This window comes from Carcharhinus amblyrhynchos, chromosome 34 (genome assembly GCF_965287045.1).
Source record: "Carcharhinus amblyrhynchos chromosome 34, sCarAmb.v2.hapA, whole genome shotgun sequence".
Taxonomy (NCBI): domain Eukaryota; kingdom Metazoa; phylum Chordata; class Chondrichthyes; order Carcharhiniformes; family Carcharhinidae; genus Carcharhinus; species Carcharhinus amblyrhynchos.
The window spans coordinates 15,952,936-15,977,833 of NC_137357.1; the positions used below are offsets into that span (position 1 = coordinate 15,952,936).

At 42.7% G+C, this 24,898-nt stretch overlaps 1 protein-coding gene and 1 non-coding gene across 8 annotated transcripts in view; one reads left to right on the forward strand and one right to left on the reverse strand.

Annotated features, from left to right (window-relative positions):
• pebp4 (phosphatidylethanolamine binding protein 4) overlaps positions 1-24,898 on the reverse strand; it is a 417,145-nt gene that overhangs the window by 71,948 nt on the left and 320,299 nt on the right. For all 7 annotated transcript variants that reach the window (XM_080217125.1, XM_080217127.1, XM_080217120.1 and 4 more), the window contains one exon: positions 6,721-6,837. In XM_080217125.1, the coding sequence (XP_080073251.1) occupies positions 6,721-6,837 (117 nt within the window). The remainder of the gene's footprint in view (positions 1-6,720; positions 6,838-24,898) is intronic.
• On the forward strand, positions 19,311-19,502 carry LOC145361476 (U2 spliceosomal RNA). The gene has a single exon (XR_013889842.1). It is a non-coding gene; the product is annotated as a U2 spliceosomal RNA (small nuclear RNA).

Consider the following 24,898-nt stretch of genomic DNA (forward strand, 5'->3'; position numbering starts at 1 on the left):
TATGTATTTTGTCATTTTTTTCTCAAACTTGAATACAGGCTGAATGATATCACAGCCATGATGACGATACTTTTGTTACACAATTTTGGTGACTGGACAGCTGTTAGAACGACAGGGACTAACATTATACTTTCAAACGAGCTACCATGGGAGAAGGCAAGACACATGTCACAGCCTATTTTTCAGGCACACTTTTTTATTCATAAAGAAGGTGAGGGCACGTTCAGCAAGGCTGGCATCTATTGTCCATCCCTAATTAGAACATAAGAACATAAGAAATAGGAGCAGGAGTAGGCCATCTAGCCCTTCGAGCCTGCCCCGCCATTCAATAAGATCATGGCTGATCTGAAGTGGCTCAGTTCCACTTTCCCGCTTTCTCCCCATGACCCTTCATCCCCTTGCCTACCAAAAACCTATCCACCCGCGTCTTAAATATATTTAGCAAGGTAGCCTCCACCACTTCAACGGGCAGAGAATTCCAGAGATTCACCACCCTTTGAGTAAAGAAGTTCCTCCTCAACTCTGTTCTAAACTGCCCCCCCTTATCTTGAGGCTGTGCCCTCTAGTCCTACTGTCCTTTCTGAGCGGGAAGAACCTCTCCACCTCTACCCTATCCATCCCTTTCATCATCTTATACGTCTCAATAAGATCCCCCCTCATCCTTCTAAACTCTAACGAGTACAAGCCCAGTCTATTCAGCCTCTCTTCATAGCTCAACCTCCTCAACTCCGGTATCAGCCTTGTGAACCTCCTCTGCACTCCCTCCAAGGCCAAAATATCCTTGCGTAAGTGCGGCGACCAAAACTGCACACAGTACTCCAGCTGCGGCCTCACCAGTGCCCTGTACAGTTGCAGCAAGACCTCCCTACTTTTATATTCAATCCCCCTCGCTATGAAGACCAGCATCCCATTTGCCCTCCTGACCACCTGCTGCACCTGTAGGCTGGGTTTTTGCGACTCATGCACAAGGGCCCCCAGGTCCCTCTGCACCGTAGCATGCTGCAACTTTTCGCCCTGTAAGTAGTAGTCCTTCCTACTATTATTCCTACCAAAGTGGATAACCTCACACTTGCCAACATTGTATTCCATCTGCCAGGTCCTCGCCCACTCGCTCAGCATATCCAGATCCCTCTGCAGACTTTGTACACCCTCTGCACAATTTGCTGTTCCACTTATCTTTGTGTCATCAGCAAATTTCGACACCTTACACTTGGCTCCCTCCTCCAGATCATCTATATAAATGGTAAATAGCTGAGGCCCCAGCACCGATCCCTGTGGCACCCCACTCGTCACCAACCGCCAATCCGAATAGCACCCATCGACACCCACTCTCTGCCTCCTATTTGACAGCCAATCCCTTATCCACGCTGACACCTTACCCCCAACTCCATGCCCCCTAACCTTCTGTAACAACCTTTTGTGCGGCACCTTATCAAACGCCTTCTGAAAATCGAGAAACACCACATCCACCGGTTCCCCTCTATCCACCGCACTAGACACATCCTCACAGAATTCCAATAAATTCGTCAGACACAAATTGCCCTTGAAAGAACGGTGGTGGGCTGCTTTTTTCAACTGCTCGAGTGGGTGTAATGGAGATACACCCACAGTGCTGCTGGGGAGGGAGTTCTAGGTTTTTGACCCAGTGACAATGAAGGAACAGTAATATACTTCCAAGAAGGGATGGTGAATGGCTTTGTTGGGAACCTGCATTTCCATGCATCTGCTGCCCTTACCCTCTGAAATGGTGGAGGCTAAATGTTTGGAAAGGGCTGTTGAAGCAAACATGGTGCATTGCTGTACATCTTGTAGTTGGTACACACTGCTTCCATACAGCACCAGTCAGTGAAAGGAGTGAATATTTAAAGTAGTGGATTTGGTGCTGAACAAGCGAGCTGTTTTATGCTGGATGGTATTAAGCTTTTTGAGTCATATTAAAGCTGTAGTCATCCAAGCAAGAGATGACTCTTTACTTGTTCCTTGGAAGTGTCAAAAAGGAGGTGGCGAGTAAGGAGGTCAGTCACTTGCTGCAGAATTACTCAGCTTTGGAGTCACACTGTTTTTGTGGCGGCTTCAGTCAAGCTTCCATTCAACAATAACCCCAGGTTCAGTCAAGGGGATGGTGGGTATTCAATCATGTTGAATGTCAAAGACAGGTGTTTAAATTCTCTCATTGAAGATAACCATTGCTGGCACTTGTGCACTCTGAGAGTTACTGTGACTCATCATCCCAAATCTGAAGGCTGTTCAGGTTTTGTCACGTATGGGCATGGACAGTTTCAAATGCAAATGGAACGTTGAACCATGCAAAATCGCCTCCACGTTTGACCTTATGATGGATGGAGATCACGAATGAAGCAGCTGAAGATATTAGGTTTTGGATACGATCGTGGGGAACTCCTGCAGCAACATCCTGAGCTAAGAGGCCTGACATCAAACACACAAGATATTCTTCAGTCATTCTTACCTCATCTCTGGAATTCAGTTCTGAAGGCTGGAGTCAAGCAATCCAAGAAGAACTCAAACTGAGCATCATTTAGGAGTGCGACCTGATCGCACTGTCGGCGGCCATTTGTTGATGAATGGAAAAAGACCAATGGGCTGGATTGGATTTGCCCAGCCTTTGTGGACAACACATACCTGGGCATTTTTCACAGTTTAATTGTACTGGAATAGTTTGCTCAGAGGCACAGCTAATTCTGCAGGCCAAGTCTTTCAGCATTATAGCTGCTATGTTGTTGGGCATCACACGCTTAGAAGTACACAGTCTGCTCAGTTGTTTTTTGCTATCATGTGAAGTCTCAATTATCTCATTTCCATGGTGCTTTTCATTTTTAAAAATATTCATTATTTTACATTATTTGGAAGTTTTTCTTCCATGTCCTTTGCTTTCCTTTCACCTGGTCATGACCCCTTGGCAACTAATCAGCAGGCAACAGGCACTGACTTAATATGCTTTCTCATGTAATCATCCTTTTAGAATCATTGACTTTCTTCTGCACTGTAGTGATTCATTCGGCCCATCGAGTCTGCACTGACTTTCCAACAGAGCATCTTACCCAGGATCTGTTCACATAAATACATACATTTACCCCACTAATTCCCCTAACCTGTGATTTAAGATTGCAGCTGAATTGGGAAAGTAAATTGTTTCCTGGTTTGTTCTGAGCAATATTCTCACCTGTCTGTGGAAACTTTGGCATTTCTTTTAAATATTTTTCCTGATGTTAATTGTGAGTAAATGCTGACTGTGTCCTCCAATGCAGTTTTAATACAACAAGCTAAATCTCTTTCTACCCAGATCAATGTTCATATAGTTTCTGTTTGATGTAAAGCAAATTTCTCTGATCAACAGTTCCAAGTGCACATAAAAGAGACAATGATGGCCATACGTTAGTGAAGATCAGGGTATTCATTCCATCAGAAAGTAAGCTTTACATTGCCCTCATGTGCACTCTTCCCTGGTCAAGAAGCACGCAATAATGTGTTCCCAGCCTTACTCCTTGTTTATGGGGAGACCGATTCAGCAACAATGAGCAACTGCCATGATTAATTCCACCACTTAGTGGTTAATTCAATTTTCAATAGGATGGAATACACGTGTACCTTGATGCATCTCATTTCCAGTAAAGTTGAGACGAAAGTCGAGGTACAGAGTGCAGTCAGAAGTAGGTTTCGCTCTGGATAAACATGGCAGCAGCTTTGGTGTGAAGTGGTTTCACGTTGCAGCAATATTAAGGTAATGATATGCATTTTCAATTATGGGCCCTGGAGTCTTTGCTTCACTTTGGCTTGCAGTCCAACTAGAATTACTGAGAATTTACAGCTCAGCACAGAAACAAGCCATTCGGCCAAATTAGTCTATGCTCTGGAGTGTATATGCTGTACATCTCACCCAATTAATTTATTATTCAATTTCTTTCTTCCCAAAGTAGTATTATGCTGTAAATGCAGCCAAATGTCTTCTTCTTAAATGCATTCATGGGATGAGTGTGTCACTGGCCAGGCCAGCATGAATTGCCCATCTCTAATTGCCCATGAGAATGTTGTGGTGAGCTGCCTTCCTGAACTGCTGCAGTCCATGTGCTGTAGGTACACCCTACATGTGCTGTTAGGGAGGGAATTCCAAAGATTTTAACCCAGCCACAGTGAAGGAACGGAGATATATTTTCAAGTTAGGATGCTAAGTGGCTTGGAGTGGAACCTTCAGGTGGTGGTGTTCCCAGTTATCAAGTGCCTTTGCCCTTCTAGGTAGCAGCAGTTGCAAATTTGGAAGGTGCTGTTGAAGGAATTTTCGTGAGCTCTTGCAGTGCACCTTGTAGGCTGTATTTACTGAGGTCAATGTGCATCAGTGGTGGAGGGAATTATTCTGGATCTTATGAAGTCTCATGGTAAGTGAATCCCCTGGAAGTCAGGAGATGAGAGTCTCTCACTTCCTGACTCTCTAAATCCTGTCCACATTCTGCAAGGCACGAGTCTGGAATGTGACTGTTGGGTTGCCAATGGCTGCTTTGTTCTGGATTATGTTGAGCTTCTCTCTGGATGGTGTTGGAGCTGCACTCAGCCAGGCAAGCAAAGAGTATTCCTTGAGGGGGTTGAGCTATGAGGAGAGGCTGAATAAACTAGGCTTGTACTCGTTGGAGTTTAGAAGAATGAGGGGAGATCTCATTGAGACGTATAAGATGATGAATGGGATGGATAGGATAGAGGTGGAGAGACTCTTCCCGCTCAAAAAAGACAGTAGGACTAGGGGGCACAGCCTCAAGATAAAGGGGGGGCGTTTTAGAATGGAGTTGAGGAGGAACTTCTTCACTCAAAGGGTGGTGAATCTCTGGAATTCTCTGCCCGTTGAACTGGTGGAGGCTGCCTCGCTAAATATTTTCAAGAAGCGGGTTGATGGGTTTTTGATAAGAGAGGGGATTAAGGGTTATGGGGAGAGGGCTGGAAAGTGGAACTGAGCCACGACAGATCAGCCATGATCTTATTGAATGGCGGGGCAGGCTCGAAGGGCCAGATGGCCTACTCCTGCTCCTATTTCTTATGTTCTTATGTTCTTATGTACTTGTGCCTTGTAGCTGTGGACAGGGTTCGGGGAGTCAGGAGATGAGTTACACTCACCCACTGACTCCCAGGGGATTACCTACCCATAGTTGTCCTGAAGCCATGAGACTTCATAAGATCCAGATTTGATTTTGAGAACACTGGGGGCAACTCTCTCCTAACTGTGTAACATTGCGTAACCTCTGGTGAGACAGAACTTGTGCAGGGATGGCGATGGTGGTGACTGGGACATGACCTGTAAAATACGATTCCGCGAGTATGACTGTGCCAAGCTATTGTTTAGCAAGTTTGTGGCTCAGATCTCCTAGTTTTGGCACAGGGCTCCAGAAACGACTGCGTGTCCTCTTGGATTTGCCAGTGCTGAGGCTGATGCCAGTCTGGTTTCATTCCTTTCAGGCTTCATAGCAGTTTGACACAACTGTATGGATTGCCCAGCCATTTCAGAGGACTTCTAAAAGTCAACAATGTTGCTGTGGCTCTCCAGTCATATGTGGGCCAGACCAGAAAAGGGCGGCATTAGCGAACTTGATGGGTTTTTTTTCGAACAATCGCCAATGTTTTCATGGTCACCTTTATACTAACTTTTACTAATCCTTTTAATTGAATTTGAATTCCATCAGCTGCCATGATGGGATTTGAACCCATGTCCCAGGCAATCTGCTTGGGTCTCTGGATTACTCGTCCCGTGACATTCAAGTTTGGTCAAAAGACTTGAACATTTCTAAATCAGAGCCTGTAGTCCAATCTATTTTTGATAACCTTTTCAGCACACTGTTTCATCAGGCGATACATGCTTGTGAGAAATTTGTAAATTGTCTTATGAAAAACTGAGATCAGGCACTTCATTCTTATGGTGATTCAGTACAGTACTGCAAAGGGTTGATCATAATGCCAATAATTTCTGCATATTTGTTACATAATTTGGATGCCCAATCCTTATAATATTACTGCTGAACATCTATAAACCTCCATCAATAATAACAATACCACATCATGAAAACACAGTAAAATCCAGACATCATCATTCAAGCTGAACTTTTATTTTGTGTGAGCTCATGTGGATGTCAGGTAGGTGAAATAAATTACATTATAAAACTGTTAGGTTATTTTAATCAAGATTGGGCATTTCCCTTATTCCCAAATGTAAACTTGCATTTAATATCAATTCCAGGACCAATGCAATCCTGAAATGAAACGCGCTAGTGGGGACGAAGTGCAACCATCTTAAGCCTGATTCTTTTTTTTAGATGCTTCAGCTATCCATAACGGCACTTAGCCTAATGAATTAAAACCATATTGAACTTCTCTCTTCTTACAGAGATTGGTGCAATTCCATTTTATGATATTGCTTTGATGGCCTCTGGGCATTACTATGTGGCCTCATTCACATGTATACGCTGCCAGAGAAGTTTGTCTCTTATTGGTGGCATCAATGCAACACGAAAATGGAAGCTTTCCGATCAGAAGCTGCCCTACTATCCCATAAAGATCCTGTCAGAACAGTGAAACATATTTGTATGTGCATCTGTACGAGATCTGTAAATATCAATATTTTGAAGTGGAGATTGGTGAAGAAGATATTGAAGGAAAAAAATCACTGTTAAAACTGGGCAGGTGAGAAAAGAAATGTTGCTCCATCTGACTTTTTTGTTGACTTACCAAAGGATTTAGTTTCCTGTTTATTCAGTGAGATTACATTATCATCTGGCTGCTCGTAAAGGAAGAATTGGTAGCGGTGGTACCCTGTGCCAGATGGTGGGGTGGGTGGCCTGTACTCTGTAATGCAATGAAACAAAATTAAAGTCATAAATACCAACATTTTCACATTAAGGGGTCCTTTACTGAGAAAGCAATCACACGACTTTTTTTAAAATTAGATGTATTTATCAAGCACATCAACTCTCTCAAATTTGTATTACATTTACTCTGGCTTTCTGCAGTAATCAGTATAAAAGTTCGTGTCAAGTGGCACAGCATTTTTAAATAGATATGTGCTGATAATGTAACCACACATATTGCAAAAAAATACAAAATTACATCTGAATGCAATACATTTAGCTCAGGACAAGAACTTGACTGAATTTGAATTTTTAATTTGATTTATTATTGTCGCATGTATTAGTTAACAGTGAAAAGTATTGTTTCTTGTGTGCTGTGCAGACAAAGCATACCATGTATAGAGAAGGAAAGGACAGTGCAGAATGTAGTGTTACAGTCATAGCTGGGGGACAGAGAAAGATCAATTTAACGCAAGGTAAGCCCATTCAAAAGTCTGATAGAACACAGAACATTACAGCACAGTACAGGCCCTTCGGCCCTCAATATTGCACCGACCTGTGAAATCACTCTGAAGCCCATCTAACCTACACGATTCCAATATCGTCCATATGTTTATCCAATGACCATTTAAATGCCCTTAATGTTGGTGAGTCCATTACTGTTGCAGGCAGGGCATTCCACACCCTTACTCCTCTCTGAGTAAAGAACCTACCTCTGACATCTGTCCTATATTTATCACCCTTCAATTTAAAGCTATGTCCCCTAGTACTAGTCATCCCATACCAATAAAAGCTAACACACCGTACGCTTTCTTAATAACCTGATGGTAGCAGGGAAGAAGCTGTTGCTGAGTGACTGAGAAATTGACTGATGTCAACAGAGTTGAGAGGAGAAAGAATTAGTTCAGTCTTAAAGGACAGTAATCCATTGCACTGGAACCATTTGCCTTCATCTGTGGTGACATTGTAACCTCCTCAGTCCAGAATGATTGGAATCAAGTCATTTCTGGATTTCAAAGTTTTCAGCACGTAGAATGATGTTAGAATGCCTCGAATCATAATTGTGTGACCGGAAAACAGTGCAGATATAATTCCTGACCCGAAACACAAAGAGTGGTATTTTGCAGCAGATTGAATTTCAGGTTCACAGCTGACACCACACTCAAAGTCAGAACAAAGGCTTCTCAAACAAAAGAGAAGGTGGGATTCTCCAACTGTGCTCCCCCAAAAACCAGAAAATCCCACCCGAGGTCAATGCACCACCACACCCCCCACCACCCCGGCCGCTACAATTCCCATGGCAAGAGGGATGGGAAAATTCTGCCTGAACATAACTGGGGCAAAGAACAACGTTCTGCTCTAAATGGCAAGCACGAAGACAGAGACAGTGGATAAATTCAGGACCTTGATTCGAAGAGAAAGACCAAAGTTACATCCAAGAATGATATCCAGATTAGGTTAAGTCAAGGCAAGAGCAGTGAATGAAATAGTCTGGAAGACCAAAAGTATCAACAATAAGCTCACAAATACTGTACCCAACTAGCATGGAGTGTTACATTCGATGTTTGTGAGCGTTACACTCTGAACAAAGAGGGTGTTTTGATATGTTGGTATGATGGTGGACGCTCAGAATGAACTACTGGATGGATGGAAAAACAAATAATTAGGTTAGATCAAGATCCGGAATCAAGCTGCCAGGCCTGCTGGGATTTTCTCTTTGGATCTCAGATTCCAGCATGCATGGTAGGTAGGGGCGGCACGGTGGCACAGTGGTTAGCACTGATGCCTCACAGTGCCAGGGACCCGGGTTCGATTCCTGGCTTGGATCACTGTCTGTGCGGAGTTTGCACGCTTTCTCCCCATGTCTGCATGGGTTTCCCCCGGGTGCTCTGGTTTCCTCCCACAGTCTGAAAGACATGCTGGTGAGGTACACTGAGCTGTACAGGCACCGTAATGTGGCAACTAGAGGAATTTCACAGTAAATTCATTGCAATGTTAATGTAAGCCTTACTTATGACTAATAAATAAACTTTAATTTGCTTTGATCCAGGAATCAAGAGACACAAAGTACTCTTAGTTCTCACAGAGAAATATATCTAAGTACGGACAATGAAAACAAAGACCCAACAATCTTGTCCTGGCAACAATTAAAGGAGAAATGGAGGGTAAAAACAGAAGATGAGGAAGAACAATCTGATGGGTGGATAGGATTGAGGGAGATTTGAAGAAAACTAGAGAATAAGCAAGACATTGACAACGGCCCATATCGTCTATAGTGACAACAAATTAACAAAATCAGTGCAAAACATTGTAAAGCAGAAATAACATTCATCTATGTTTCCATTCCCAAAATACTGGACTAAAATTATGCCAATGGCATGAGGGAATGCTTGGATTTGCCCAAGTATTTTCAGATAATGGATGTTTCTGAGTAATTGGTTTCTGGAATGGAAAGGTTACTGTGTGCTAACAAGTTTGACTGTGAAATAAAATTGTAAACGGATTTCTTGGCCTTCAAATTAATTGAGAACATGGGAGAAATTTCTAAAAAGATGACATTTCATTCTTTGGAATCGTATCAGGTGTTACTTTTAGAAAATGCAGTCACATTTGTTTGCTGTCAAAGTGACAACAAAGAAAAATACCATTTGGCCAAACCAGTGCTTGTTGGCATTTACCCTCCATCAGAACACAGTTCAAATCACATTATCTCACCCTTTCTTGTATCACTTTTCCTTCATCCACTGATCTGATCTTGAACAATGTTGCGCTGAGTGTCTAGACCACTAACCGTGGAAGTGAATTCCATCCCTTCACAACCGTGTCACCTGTTCTCAATTTCTTCCAGTTAATTCTTTCTTGTAGAAGCACAGATATTGTTCACAGGGAAATAGCACATACTTAGAGTAAAACAATGGGCGGAGGCTGAGCACTATTTGATGAGAGGCTCAATCTGGATTGCTTGGAAACTTTTTACCATCTATGAGGCTCAAGTCCATGGTGTGATAGAAGATTCATTGCTCATTTTGACAGGTGCAGCCATGACAGTCAACATTATCTGGAGTACAACAGGTTACCTGATCACCAAACCAGCTGATCACATTCCCAGTAAACGAGTTAACTAACTACTAGCTACAGAAAGCACTATGGCACCTCAAACAAGCTGACCTTCCAATTTCCTGACCTCCACCAATCACTGAGAAAGACAACAGTATCAATGTCAAGGGAACACCGGTCCCTCCAAATTGCTTTCCAAGTCATGCACCATCTTCACTGAACATTTGTCATTATTTCTTCAGTGTCGCTGAGTCAAAGACCTGAAATTCATAAACTGACAAATTCCAGCACCATCAGCTCAAGGACTGCAATGTTTCAAGAAAAGAAGTCCACCAGATTACAACTGGGGATGGGCAATAAACGTACATTTGTTGCAGAGACAAAACTGATAATGGTACATTTATTGCCCAGGTCTCAAGGGCAAATATACTGATAATGCAGTTTTGAAGTTAAGATAGGAGGTTCTGCTTCTAAGGAAAGCCCAAAAAGTAGTGAGAAAAAACGGATGTAAGTCATTCCTGAACTCTGCACAGAATTCTTTGCAAGCTGTCACAGAGCAGCAGTGGTTGACATGTGGGAGCAGACTGGCTGATTGCCCAGTGAGTGGTGCATGCACTGTGCTAAAACAAATGAAGTCTGTAAATTTGATACTAAATTGTTTAGCTGCAATGATAGCACTTGCACAATATTTTTCCCTGCAGTTTAATTTCCAAGCTCCAGAGCATTAATCTGTAATTTCAAATAGTGCTTTAGATAAAAATGAGTCTGGTTTGTTTCACTCCTGATGGCAATTGCCCTTGCAACATAATTAACTATACCTTACAGTTACATTACGAGAGGAGTTAAACATGTCATCCGATAGTGATAGACAGCATGACCTGTGAAGGCATACCTTGATTGATGGATTCTAACTGGATCAATTAAAAGTCTATTTCCTGATACAATAGAATATCATATTCTAGATAAATCAAAACTTAGTAATCGCAATCTTGAAATAACTGCTTCAATATAATCCCACTGAATGTTTGTATATTCCTGAGTTTACGACTTTCATAAAGATATTATGCCAAATATTGAAATAGGTTTATACCTCTTGCAAAATAGAAAATAAATGTCATGCAAAGAGTTGCAGTTTGCAGCATTTCATGTCACCAACTGCAATTCAAAGCCACTGCTTTTTTCACACAAGTTGGTTTGGTCTTCCAAATTATTTATGCCCAGAGCCAGGGATGATGCATCAACATTTGGACGATGGCTGTGATTGACAAACTCTGCAATAAGTCTGGTATCAAATACTTTCTTGGATTTTTAAATCAAGCAGCTTGAATTAAGTGAACACGGTAAACAATGGCTGGGGTTTTCTGCGCAATCTGCCATGTATTTTGTTGCGGTGGAGACGGTGTGCCATTGATTAGTGGTGAGATCTTCTGCTCCTACTGTTGGCAATGGAATTTCATATTGAATGAACCCCTCACCGCTGGGAAATCTGTGGTGGGAGTGCACCATTGGCATTGGAAGATCCCGCCGGCGTGAACAGCTGGAATAACGTTATCTCTTATCAACTGGAATTCTCTGCTGACTGGAATTTCCTGTCACGTTTACCAACAAGAAGTAATTAGAAAGTTATCTGCAACAGGTACACTGTTTTCTATGATATGGAGATGCCGGCGTGGGTACAGTCTCACAATACCAAGTTAAAGTCCAACAGGTTTATTTGGTATCACGAGCTTTTGGAGCACTGTTCCAGCATCAGATGAGTGGAGAGTTGGGTTCACAAACAGGGCATATATAGACACAGACTCAACTGCAAAATAATGGTTGGAATACAAGTCTTAACAATGTGAGTACTAACTGTCCTAGCTTCAGACAATTCGCACCTCTTTAACTTGTGCTTCTCATTCTCTCCACTCACATTGTCTGTACCAATAAAGACTTGATTACCTGCAAAGACTTGCATTCCAACCATTAGCTTGCAACTGAGTCTGTGTCGAAGTATGCCCTGTTTGTGAACCCAACTCGCTACTCACCTAATGAAGGAACAGTGCTCCGAAAGCTCATGATATCAAATAAACCTGTTGGATTTTAACCTGGCATTGTGAGATTTCTTATGGAATTATTTTATACGTGCGACAGGAGATTTGCAAGCAGAAAGAATACTGTCCTATACTTGTAAGTACCTTGCACATTAGTTAATACTACAGTATTGCCCGATAGTCCATTGATAAATGGAACTCTGTGAACTGGCATTTTCCATCAGCCAATACCACACATTCCCCATGCATGCCTGCTCATCAAGGTCTTACTGTTTGGTTTTTCAAACTGCAAATCACAATGCCTCTCCAGCAATTTAATGTTGAAGAATAACGCCAGGGAGGTGAGTAAGTGATTTTAAAAGGTTAATTAGGCTTCGATCTTAGCAGCCATTTCCAGGCATCTTGAAACTATCAGCTCAAGGGAAGGAATTGCCAATGACAGGAGCTGATTGCGTTTACAGCATTGCTTGTGGGCCAGAAATAGGAATCCTTTCATCTGGCACGACAAGAAAACCTGTGAATATTTGATATCACCACCCACCAAGATATCCCAATCCACAATCTCTTCCTCTCTCCCCTTTACCCCAATCTGAGCCAACACCATCCCCAATCTTTTTGATTGCTGGATTTATCGCTGGCTCCTACCTCTCAATCTGACTGTCTGCGGCACAAAAAAGAATAGAATACTTCTTACAGATTCATAGACATTACAGCACAGAAGGAGGTCATTCGGCCTATTGTTCCACACTGGTCAACAAAGATCTGGCAATACTAATCCCATTTTCCAGCAATTGGCCCATAATCCTGGAGGGTACAGCAGCGCAAGTGAATATCTGAAAAGTTCTGAGCGTTTCTGACTCAACCGCCCTTTCAGGGAATGACTTCTAGACTCCCAGCAACCACAGGGCGAAGAAGTTTCTCCTCAACTCTCTTCTTAGCATTCTACCTCTTAGCTTGAATCTCTGCCCCCTGGTTATTGATTCCCATACTAACGGAAAGACTGCCTGCTTATCCATCCTGTCTATGCCCCTCATGATCGGAGAGACCTCTATCAGCTCCCTCTCAACTTTGCTCCTCTCGTGAAAGCAGCCCCAGCTTATTCAATCTTTCCTCACAGCTCAGGCACTCCAACTCTGGTGAGTCTCCTCTGCTCCCTCTCCAGTGCAATCACATCCTTCCTATAATGTAGTTATGCCAATAAATTCCACTTACCCAATTTTTGCCAGATCTCTTGGCCACTTGTAGGCATCCTGAGTAACAACACCCTGCCACTCTGACAATCAGGTCCTCAATGGTTTACCTATTAAAGTACCCTGAATGTCTTTAATGAGGGCTTGATTCACTTCATGAACCCATTGTGCTCTGAGTTGTTATGGTTGGTGGCAGAAGAATTAAGATAAAGGCTAGAATTTTCTGCGTCATTGTTCAATGGCTCATGATTTTCTCTCCTCCTTTACTGGAATAAAGGGGGTGGACAATTGGTAGTTGGTGAGTGGTAAAGTGGGAAATCCTGCCGACTCATTTTTCATTCACAGACCAGATATGATAACAGGAAATATGGATTCTGAATGCGCAACAAATGGCTACTGACGAATGTGGCGTAAAGCACAGATATGAAAATAGATTTGTTCAGGAGTACACTGGCTGGACATCCTTTGCAAGCAGCTGCTTTGAAAAAAGGTACATGGAGCAACCTTCATACCTAATCTTCTGCACAAGCTGCACGGATAATACGAATCAGGAGCAACGTAAGCACTCAGGGAAACTTAGCATGCTGCCAATTTGCTTCCTGTCTTACTTCCCTCAGAAAACAACTGTAATCTGGAATTATTTGAAGTCTGTTTTTAAAAAAATCAAATGTGGCTGTTCTCAAAAGCTTTTGTCTCAATCTAGATTTCTGCAGAAACCTGAAGATCCAAAATCAGGCAGAGGTCGGAAAGACAATTATGGGAATGGAAATGACAAATCTGAATGTTATTTTAACTTGCAAGAATAGAACAAGGCAACACAGACTGAGGGAAGGAAAAGGTAAATGTCAGACTCATCTCAGACTATTCATCCTCACATACAATGATCAGTATTTGGAACAGACATCCTCATGGAGTACGAAAGACAAAGGAAAAGGACTGGGATCATACGCGTGAGGAACAATGTGGATCTTTCCAAGTTGAATATATATTTGTGTTAAGAAAAGTAAAATAGTTTCAGTTTCATTTTTGGTTGTTTATGAGCCTTGCCTAAACATCTGGGTGGACCTGTGGCTGAAAGGTTAGCCTTCTGTGTTTGTTTTATACACATGCGCACATTTTTAATGAGGTTTTATAACCCTGAAGTTGATGAGATGGTTTAAAAAGGGATGTTTAGTGACTTCAGAAAAGAAAGGTAGAAAAATCTGGACTGTTGCCGAGTGACAGTGGTCAAGTCAAACAAAGACAAAGAAAGATAGATGTCATAGAAACCCGACAGTACAGAAAAGGCCATTCGGCCCATCGGGTCTGCACTGACCACAATCCCACCCAGGCCCTACCCCATATCCCAACATATTTTACCCACTAATCCCCCTAACCTACGCATCTCAGGATACTAAGGGGCAATTTTTAGCTTGGCCAATCAACCTAGTCCGCGCATCTTTGGACCATGGGAGGAAACCGGAGCACCCAGAAGAAACTCACACATTCACAAGGAGAATGTGCAAACTCCGGACAGTGACCCAAGCTGGAAATATGGGGAAGAGTTCAATGTGTCAGAGAATGAAGCTGGGGATTTTTTTTAGCTCTCTGAGAAGGGGAAAATACAAGACTACAGGACAGCAATTACCTGAAGTCAGTTATCAAACTCAGTGACATGATGAGTTTAGCGGTATTATGACTGAAACAGTGGGAAAATTTTACCATCCTTCCTGCCACCGCAAGTGTAGCGGAGGGGGGTGGGAGCCATGCAAATGTCCATTGACCTCAGATTCAGGGGTGAGTGTGGCTGAAAAATCTCTCCCAGTGACTTTAAAATGTGGTTAATTTGGGGTGTCTCAGGGAGAGATACAAGTTGGGTAAAAAGAAACAAGCGAATGCTTAAGAATTCACTGGAAGAAAACCGGCTTTTTGGCTATGATCAAGTGCCAGATCAAGCCCAGGATGGGGTGCAATGCCTTATTTTGTCAGCATGGATCTTGACTGTCTGTCTTGTGGGAACCATGAACTGGATTCAATTGGAACTTGAATTTGGTTTTTGGAGCAAGCAAGCAAGCAACAGATTTGGGTTTGTCCAGTCCACTCTGAGAATTGGCTTTCTAACTTTAAGGATTGAGTAAAAAGAAAATGGTTTGCAGTTGCATGGTCTTGCTTGGGATGCCAGTCCCAAGCAAGGTGTCTTTGCGTCAAGCTTGTGTGTGACATGAACAAGTTTGTGTGTGACATGATAGCGTGACATGAACTCAAGATACCGGTTGACACCATCCTGTTGAATGCGGAACTTGGCTTTTAGTTTCTGCTCGGCGATTCTGCGTTGTCATGTGACTTGAAGGCCCCTTCCAAAACACATAACAATGCAGAATTGCCGAGCAGAAACCGATAGCCAATTTCCCATACATCAGGACGGCCTCAACGGGAATCTTGGGTTCATGTCACGCTATCTGTAACCCCCACGACTTGCCTGGGTTTGCAAAATCGCACTAACTGCCCTGGCTTGAGACAATACACATCTCTTTAACCTGTGCTTAACCCTCTCTCCATTCACATTGTCTGCACCTTTAAAGACTTGCTTGCCGAGTCAGACTCGCAGTTGAACCATTATCTTGTAATTGAGTCTATGTCTATATTTGCCCTATTTGTGAAACAAACACTGCGCTCACTTGATGAAGGAGCGGCACTCCCGAAGTTCGTGCTACCAAATAAACCTGTTGTTGCGAGGCGAGTTACTCTGCCCACCCCACCTCCACTTGATGTTTGTGTTGAAATCTTTCCAACATTTTTGCCTGGTGCAGTTCATTTTTCTTGTTTTCGTAAATATTTTATTCTTTGTGTTAAATGTTCATCAGCTAACCACTGAGAAATTCTTCAGCAACTTTCCTCCACAGTTTCTCAAAAAAGTTATGATTAGTCACGCCAAATTTCCCTCCAGGATCTGGCCTGTCCTGGAGAAACATCAGCTGGATCAGAACAGTTACCTAACGATCGTTGTGGGAAATAAGGATTCATCTAGGATGGGCAGATCCTCTTCCTTCATCATTGTATGGTCACGAATAAGAAAAAAAACACTCTTAAGTCTGATGTGGTCTTTGTAGTCTACAGTAGTTGCAGTAGCTTGCTTGCAGCTGATCAGATCATTGATTCACTCGCAGAGTTCCACTGTCAGCAGGGAATGCACACATGATACAAAGACAAACTCACAATGTGAAAAACGACTGCAATATCCATACAACATCAACTTTTACCTCACAGTTCATTAAACTCTATTTTGTTTTAAAATGGTCAATGATACCAATGCTTTGGCAGAGGGGATCATGCCCTGAAGGAAATCTGTGCATTGTACTTACTTGAGACAAGTTTATTTGACAGAATGTGAAGCAGCTCTATTCAGGTTCATGAAACATACATGTTAAGAAATCGAATAAATCCAATGATAACACTGATGTGGCAGCCTTGCAAATGACAACATTAAATTGCAGTGTTGTGAAGTGTGAAAACACAGACTTGGGACAGGATTTTCCACTCCCATCAGTAGGAAGGAGGGAGGGGAAATATTGTGGGTGATTTTGAGCCTGAGTTCCCTGTCCGCGGGAATGGCAACGCGCTCAAAATCGGGAGAGACTCAGAAAGCATGATTCATGGAGACAAGTTTCCGAGTTCCGATCTTCCAGTGGAGTCGCGTGAAACACACCGTGGGACTCCAGGAAACTCATTTTAGTATACTAACATATCATTGGCGAGCACTCTCTCCAGAACCTAGCCCCCCCACCCGATATTCAGGGGGCATTGGCTGGAGCCATTTACAACAGGTTCACATAGACATGAACCTGTCACGTGGGTCTCCGGGGGGTGTAACGGTGAATAATGCCTTCTGATGCTGCCCCTTGGTTTGCACCATGTCCATGCCAACCTGGCAATGCCAGCTTGTACAAAGAGATGAGCCCTACTGGGAGTGTCATGGGGGATGGATTCATTCAGATTTGGTTGTGGACTGAGAACAGGTGGAAAAGCACAGGTTGCCAGCAATGGCCGTTGGAGGTGGGGATGGGGGGCTAAGAGGGGTGCTGCCAGATTCGACTGCATAGGTGGGAAATGGGGCCAATGATCGGGGGAAGGGGAAAGATGCTGTGTTGGGGTGGGGGGCGGGTGGAGAGAGGGAAGGGAAGTGCCTTTTAAAGATGGCACCCTGATCTCAATGCAGGCGGGTTTACCTGTGCATTGAGGCCACAACCCCTGCATAGTGGCACGAAACACAGCCCAAGAGTTTTTTAGGCAGAGTGTATAATCTGGAGTGAATGGCATGGATTTATTTATTGAGAGAAACACAGCATTGTCCTTGCCAAAAACAACACTCTACCATTTTTGGTAAAATTTCCCCCATTTTGCAAGCACATAAACTTATTTTGGTGGGAAAAAAGGTTGAGACCTCCACTCCAGACTTCAACTGCAGCGTGTGTTTCCCACTACATCATGTCGGGAACAATATTTGAATACATCTGAATGTCATAATTGAAGTCAGCTTGCCGGAATCACAGCTCCATCTGACATCAAAAAGCCACATCATCATCTGGTTAAGACTGATGTCATTCACTACCAGACTGAAGGGACATGCACCTGGCGACCTACACTTGACTTGCAACTTCAAGATATGTTTGCCTCCCTTGCCTTGCATATTGCTGGCTGCTGCTCTGACACTGAGCAAGGCTGCACAGGTAACAACACAACAATTTCAGGATCCTTACCAATGCAGCATGCCATCAATTGTACTGATGTGGCTCTAAGAGCTTCTTTGCAAGAGCCAATGCAATACATTAACAGCCAAGAGTTCTATTTGCTCAATGTGAAGCTGGTCTGCGATCACCAGAAACACCTCATCAAGATATGAGCAAGATACCCAGAAAGTTACCACGACTCCTTAAATCTTGAGTAAATTGCAGATTCAAGACACATTTGAGGACCCAAATCATATCCAAGGTTGGCTACTTGGTGACAAAGGCTACCTGCAAAGGACATGGCTGATGATATCCATGAGGTGACCATGAACTCCATCTGAGGAAAGTTACAATGATTATTCTACATCAAATGGAGCAAACCACTGGCAGATGAAGCTGTGATTCTGATGTCTCAAAAGATCTGATGGTGCACTCCAGTGCACTCCCCCGGAGGGTCTCGGGGCCATAATGCTTGTTGTGCCCAGCGCAAACTGGTTCTCAATTTACCAGTAATTTTAAAATTCTTAACCTTGTTTTTAATTTTTCATGGGATCCATGTAATCTCTGTAATTTCTTCCAGCCCTACGATATTCTAAGAGGCCCTGCATTCCGCCAGCTCTGGTCCCTTGTTTCATCTTATTGCCAAGTGCTTGAGCCTATGCATGGTGTACAGGTGAACCGATTTGACTGCCAAGTGTACAAATGCAACCGATGGGTATGTTTTCTTTGATCTTCCTTCTGCTGCAATTGAACATAAAAACGATGCACAGCAGGATGGCCTTCATTCTATGCAGGCATCACACAACAAAATGTCCCTTTGGGAAAAAACAAATATAGCAGAAGTAATGTGGCTTGAAGAGGCTCCCAGTTAAGTATTATTTCTTTATAGTGAAGGAAGGAACTAAAACATGAAACAAATAAACAACAAAGAAATACTGCAACAGTGTTACAGTCAAGTCAGTAAGTTAATTAAAGTCAGTAAAGTCAACTAATTCAAATAAATGAGTCCACCTGAGGAGATTGGGCCCAACATGCAGAAAGGATCTTCATGGGCAATACCATTTTCCAAAGGCTGGTTCAACTAAATCAGGTACCATCAGCCCTTTCAGGTGGATGTCTGAGGTCACATAAACACAGGGATGATGTAATTCTGGGCCACAAAGTTGTTATGTTACTTTTACGTGAAACTCTCATGACTAAATATTCTGGTATCAAGCACATAATCTTTTTGACTTGATTTGATTTATTATTGTCACATGTATTAACATACAGTGAAAAGTGTTTTTTGAATGCTATACAGACAAAACATTCTGCACGAGAGAGTGCAGAATGTAGGGTTACGGTCATAGCTAGGGTGCAGAGAAAGATCAACTTAATGCAAGGTAGGTCCATTCAAAAGTCTGACAGCAGCAGGGAAGAAGCTGTTTTTGAGTCAGTTGGTACGTGACCTCAAATTTTTGTATCTTTTTCCTAAAGGAAAAAGAGATCGCTTCTCGGCCTTTTGGCTAAGATCAAGTGTAGTATCGACGTGCTGCACTTGGTTGAAGTCATTAGGTTACATTTCAGCTTCCTTTGAAGCAAGTTTTTAAAACGGCATCTCGGCCTTCTGGCTAAGATGCAAATAAGATCAAGCCTTGGAGGAGGAGCTACACCTACTCCAATCAGCTTGGATCATCCAGATCAAGCCCAAGGCAGGAGGTGAGAGCCCTGTCTTGTCAGCTTGGATCAGGAATGTCCCAACTTGTTGGGACTCTGAATTGGCTTTAATTTGACTTGGTTGGATTGGAATAAAGTAAGCAAAAAAAAAAGAGTGTGTCCGGAGTGTGTGGGGTCCCTAATTATGCTGGCTGCTTTTCCGAGGCAGTTGGAAGTGTAGACAGAGTCAATGGATGGGAGGCTGGTTTGCGTGATGGATTGGGCTACATTCACGACCTTTTGTAGTTCCTTGCAGTCTTGGGCAGAGCAGGAGCCATCCTGCAAATCAATCTGCAAACAGCAACATGAAATAAATGGTTCAAAATATTTCATGGTTTTGAACAGATTTGGGTATTTCTTTTTTAAATTTTTCAGAAGGAAGGGAATATCTTCATTTTATCTGCAGGTAGATCAATGTTTTGTGGTTTAATTGCCTTCTTTCCAGTTATGTTTCCGCACTCCAACAACCCAGCCTTTAACAAGTTGCTGAGGATGGCCTCCAGTCCACTGGGACAGGTGAAGCTGAGTTTGCGACTTTGTGACTTTGTGACTGAATCACTCCTCAGCTCATTAAGTGACAACTCATTTCGATAGGCTAATGTCATCAACAGCATTCACCTCCATTAACCCATTCCCTTCTGTTGAAAGATCATCGACTGCCAACAGGGACTGATATCCTCTCAACTCCTGAATATCTTAACAGATTGGTTTCTTGAAAATAATGGTGCTCCCCAGGGAACTTCACAATGATATACTTTCCTGCTGGGCTATCTTGTGGCTAGAGATGATGGCCAAGCTCATTTTGTGAACATACATGGTACAAATCTTACATTTTTAGCAAACAGTGCTCAAAAAAAATTGAATTTCAAAGATGCGATAATCAGATTTCCACAAAACATGCAAAAGCCACCCATCCAACGTTCCACATGTACAAAATGAGAGGATGTGATTTTCTAACCCATGAATGAAGAAACATTACCAGCCCCGTGAAGGAACACTGTTATGTTTGAACCTAATAGAGAGTTGAATAACCCTGATTACCTTTAATCAGGACACCAGCAAGCAAGCTTAAAATGTGACCATGACAATAACAAATGATATAGTACTGTAAATCGATGGGTGAAAAGGTGGAAGAGTGAAGATGACAAGATAAAAATACACGGTTGAGTTTAAACACCAAGGAAGTTTTATATTCAACTCAAATAATTCCACAAAGAGCTCAAGAGGCAATTTCTTTCCTGCTTTTCAATGGAAAGAAATGAAACAGAAGAAAGCAGAGAGGCCAAATGACTCAATCTAAGAAAAAAGCAAAATACTGTGGATGCTGGAATCTGAAACAAAAACAGAAAATGCTGGAAAATTTCAGCATTGTGACTGTGGGGAGAGAATAGAGCCAGTGTTTCAAGTCCAGGTGACCCTTCATCAGAGCTGAGAGCAAAGAGAATCAGTGGAGATTGATATTATGAGGGTGGGGCAGTGGGTAGAAAGGGACAAAGGGAATACAAATGACAATACAGAAGGCTGAGAAGGTCCTTTTTGGACACTTTTTAGCATGTTCTCAGCCTTCTGTATCTTCATTTACATTCCCTTTGTCCCACTCCAAACCTGCCCCACCCTCATCGTATAAATATCCACTGATACTCTTTGCTCTCAGCCCAGAAAGGGCCATCTAAATTCGAAATGTTGGCTCTATTCTCTCCCAACAGATGCTGTCAGATCTGCTGAGAATTTCCAGGATTTTCTGTTTTTGACTAAATCAAAGGTTGGGGAAAATGCTCTATATACAAAACACATTGTGAACATAATGCAATTTTTCACAAAATAATATTCAGTGAAGGAGTTGAGTATATCAGCCTGTTACTGCAGAACAAAATTCAATAGTTCTTTCTTCAGATGACTTCTCCTTATATTCTAACTTACCTTGGTGATGGTAGCTTTCCTGCAATGTCCATGAACTCACAAAAGTCACAGAGCCATAGAAAAGTTACAGCACAGAAAGAAGCATTGAGCCCATTGTGTCTTTGCCAACCAAAGAAGAGAGAAATAAGAAACTAGTCATTCGTTTTAACCTCACTTTGCAACACCTGGGCCGGAGCCTTGCAGGTTACAGCAAGACCCCTCAGTCAACTCCGTTCCTAAGTAAATAACATTAACCTGTCCAATCTTTCCTCATATCTGCAATTTTCAAGCTCCGGTAACATGCTTGTCAATCTCTTCTGTACTCTCTCCAAAGCAACTGTGCCCTTTCTGGAATGTGGCAACCAGAACTGTACGCAAAACTTCAGCTGCAACCTCATCAGAGATTTTTACAGTTCCAGTGTCATATTTCACTTACATCACCTGTACAAGTTGCCTAATATCCTGGATGCAATTATTCTAGAAAAAGTAAAGCTGTCATAGAGGTTAGGATTTTACCAAAGAATAGTATAAAAGAGTAAGGAGAATTCATGCTCATAACACAATTACTCACCTAACATATCTCGCACCAAATTTAATTGTATAGGTAAAAGAGTTATTTCTTTGTCACAAATAGGCTTACATTAACACTGCAATGAAGGTACTGTGAAAATCCCCTAGTCGCCACACTCCGGCGTCTGTTCGGGTACACTGAGGGAGAATTTAGCACGGCCAATTCACCAAACCTGCACATCTTTGGACTGTGGGAGGAAACCAGAGGACCAGTAAGAAGCCCACACAGACACGGGGAGAATGTGCAAACACCCCACAGACAGTGACCCAAGCCGGGAATCGAACCTGGGTCCCTGGCAGTGTGAAGCAGCAGTGCTAACCACTGTGTCACCAAGCCGCTCTTTTTAACATTTGGCTGGTAAGCAGTGCCCAATTATCAGATTAGTGCATTAGGAAAATGATTTGGTTCCCTTCACTGCGTCTTAACCGCTCCACCTGATATCCAGCATTCATGTTGTTTTATTTAGTCTAAGTTTTCACAATCTTGTTGTACCTGCCTGGCTGCCAGCAGCAGCAAATGGCCCGCTGTTGCGCTCTACATTCCAGGTCAAGGGCATTCAATGGGATACTACTCTTATTTCTTCATTCTGATTAACTAACTCAGCCATGTTTTTCTCACAAAAATACCAGAGGTGTGCGAAATGCAATTTCCCATTCTGACTGTCCCTGTCACTTGCAAACGATGCAACAGGAATCCTCATGTTGAACATCAGATCCCCATTTGAATACGTTGAAATATAATTACAGCTCAGCCTTAAACATCATTATTCCGAAGAGACTCATCTCCAAACTTCGTGATCTGGGGCTCGGCTACTCCCTCTGCAACTGGATCCTGAACTTCCTAATCCACAAACTGCAGTCCGTCAGGATAGGCAGCAACATCTCCTCCATGATCATCCTTGTGGTGCCCTGCAAGGCTGAGTCTTCAGCCACTTACTATTCTCCTTATACACCTTAGACTGTGTGGCCAAATTCACCTCCAAGTTAATTTTCAAGTTTACTGATGACACCACCATTGTTGGTCGGATCTCAAACAATGATGAGACCGAGTACAGGAAAGGGATAGAGAATCTGGTGAACTGGTGCAGCAACAATAACCTCTTGCTCAATTTCAATAAAACGAAGAAGATTGTCATTGAGTTCAGGAAGCATACTGGAGAGCATACCCATGTCTACATCAATGGGAATGAAGCAGAAATGGTCAAGAGCTTCAAGTTTTTCGGTGCCCAGATAACCAACAAGCTGTCCTGGTCCCTCCGCGCCGATACTATAGTTAAGAAAAGCCACCAACGCCGCTACTTTCTTCGAAGACTAAGGAAATTTGGCACGTCTGCTACAAGTCTCACCAACATCAATCGATGCACGATAGAAAGCATCCTTTCTGACTGTATCACAGCTTGGTATGGCTCCTGCCCTGCTGAAGACTGCAACAACTACAAAGAGTCATGAACAAAGCCGAGTCCATCACTCAAGTCAGCTTCCCATCCAGTGTCTATGCTTCTCACGGCCTCGGAAAAGCAGCCAGCATAATCAAGGATCCCATGCACCGCACATTCTCTCTTCCACCTTCTTCCATCAGGATAAAGATACAAAAGTCTGAGATCACATACCAACCGACCAAGAACAGCTTCTTCCTTGTCGCCATCAGACTTTTGAATAGACCTACCTCGCATGAAGCTGATCTTTCTCGACACCCTAGCTCTGACTATAACACTACATTCTCCACTCTCTCCTTTCCTTTTCTATGAGTGGTGTGCTTTGCCTGTATAGCGTGCAAGAAACAATACTTTCCACTGTTTACTAATACATGTGACAATAATAAATCAAATCAAATATCTGGCTTTTGTGCTCGATAGTCCCTGCTCATTCGACTGTCCATTCACCATTGTGTGCCGTCACAACGGGTCACCTATGACATGCACCTAGTGAGCAGAACCCACTGGTGCTGTACAGGTATTGGTAAATCCCCCAGACAGGAAAGGATCATGCCCAGGCGCAGCCCCTATGTATTGTCCCTGGTACTGCCCCCAGCGCTGCCAGGTGTCCTGGGTGCCCTTTTTTAAAACTAAGTTGCTGACCCCGCCTCACCAATGTGTCATTGTGGGTTTCATCCTTCAGCTTTCTTTTTACTAAGTCCTAACAATACAGCGAGGAAAGAGATCCTTCGGGTCAGTGTTGTCTTTCTCGCCTGCTGCCACACCCCACAAAAAAAGTGAAATTTCCCCCCCCAGGCTTATTCATGGGGGTTCATACGATAGAGCAAACAAGTTTTTGATGATGAGGACATTCAAACAGATTTTAATTTAAATCAGGTCTAAGTCTCAGTTCATGAGATTAATAAACTTGGAGTTAAACATTGTCTTTAAATGCCATATATTCCGTAATTTTGATCGAGAATTCCACCAAATTATGTTTTACTCTTCTCATTTTCAAAGTCCTTTTTTATGAGCAGCTGCACATTCACATCTGTCACTTTTTGTTTCCTGTTCTTGTCTATTACTATTTGACTTCTGTAAGTTTATTCTTATTACTGTCACAAGTCGGCTTACTGCAATGAAATTACTGTGAAAAATTCCTGAGCTCAAGTTTTATATTTCCATTCATTTCTGAAACCAGCCAGGAGCAAGTCCTAGTGACCGTCTTTCAAGTGGAATACATGGACAACACAAGCTGGCTTGACAGTCATTGACAGAACTGAGCGACTTTATTCACAGGGGCTTCATGTTGCAAATTAGTTAATCAGGAGTGTTCTTCTGAGAGAAACACACGTTGGTTTTAACCCGTTACTATCACTACTTCAGCTGTTAAAATGCCATTGTCAATAAAGCAAGTGTAATTTATTGATCAGCGGCACTATGCTGAAAATTTGATGTATTATTACCATATATATTAACATACAGTGAAAAGTA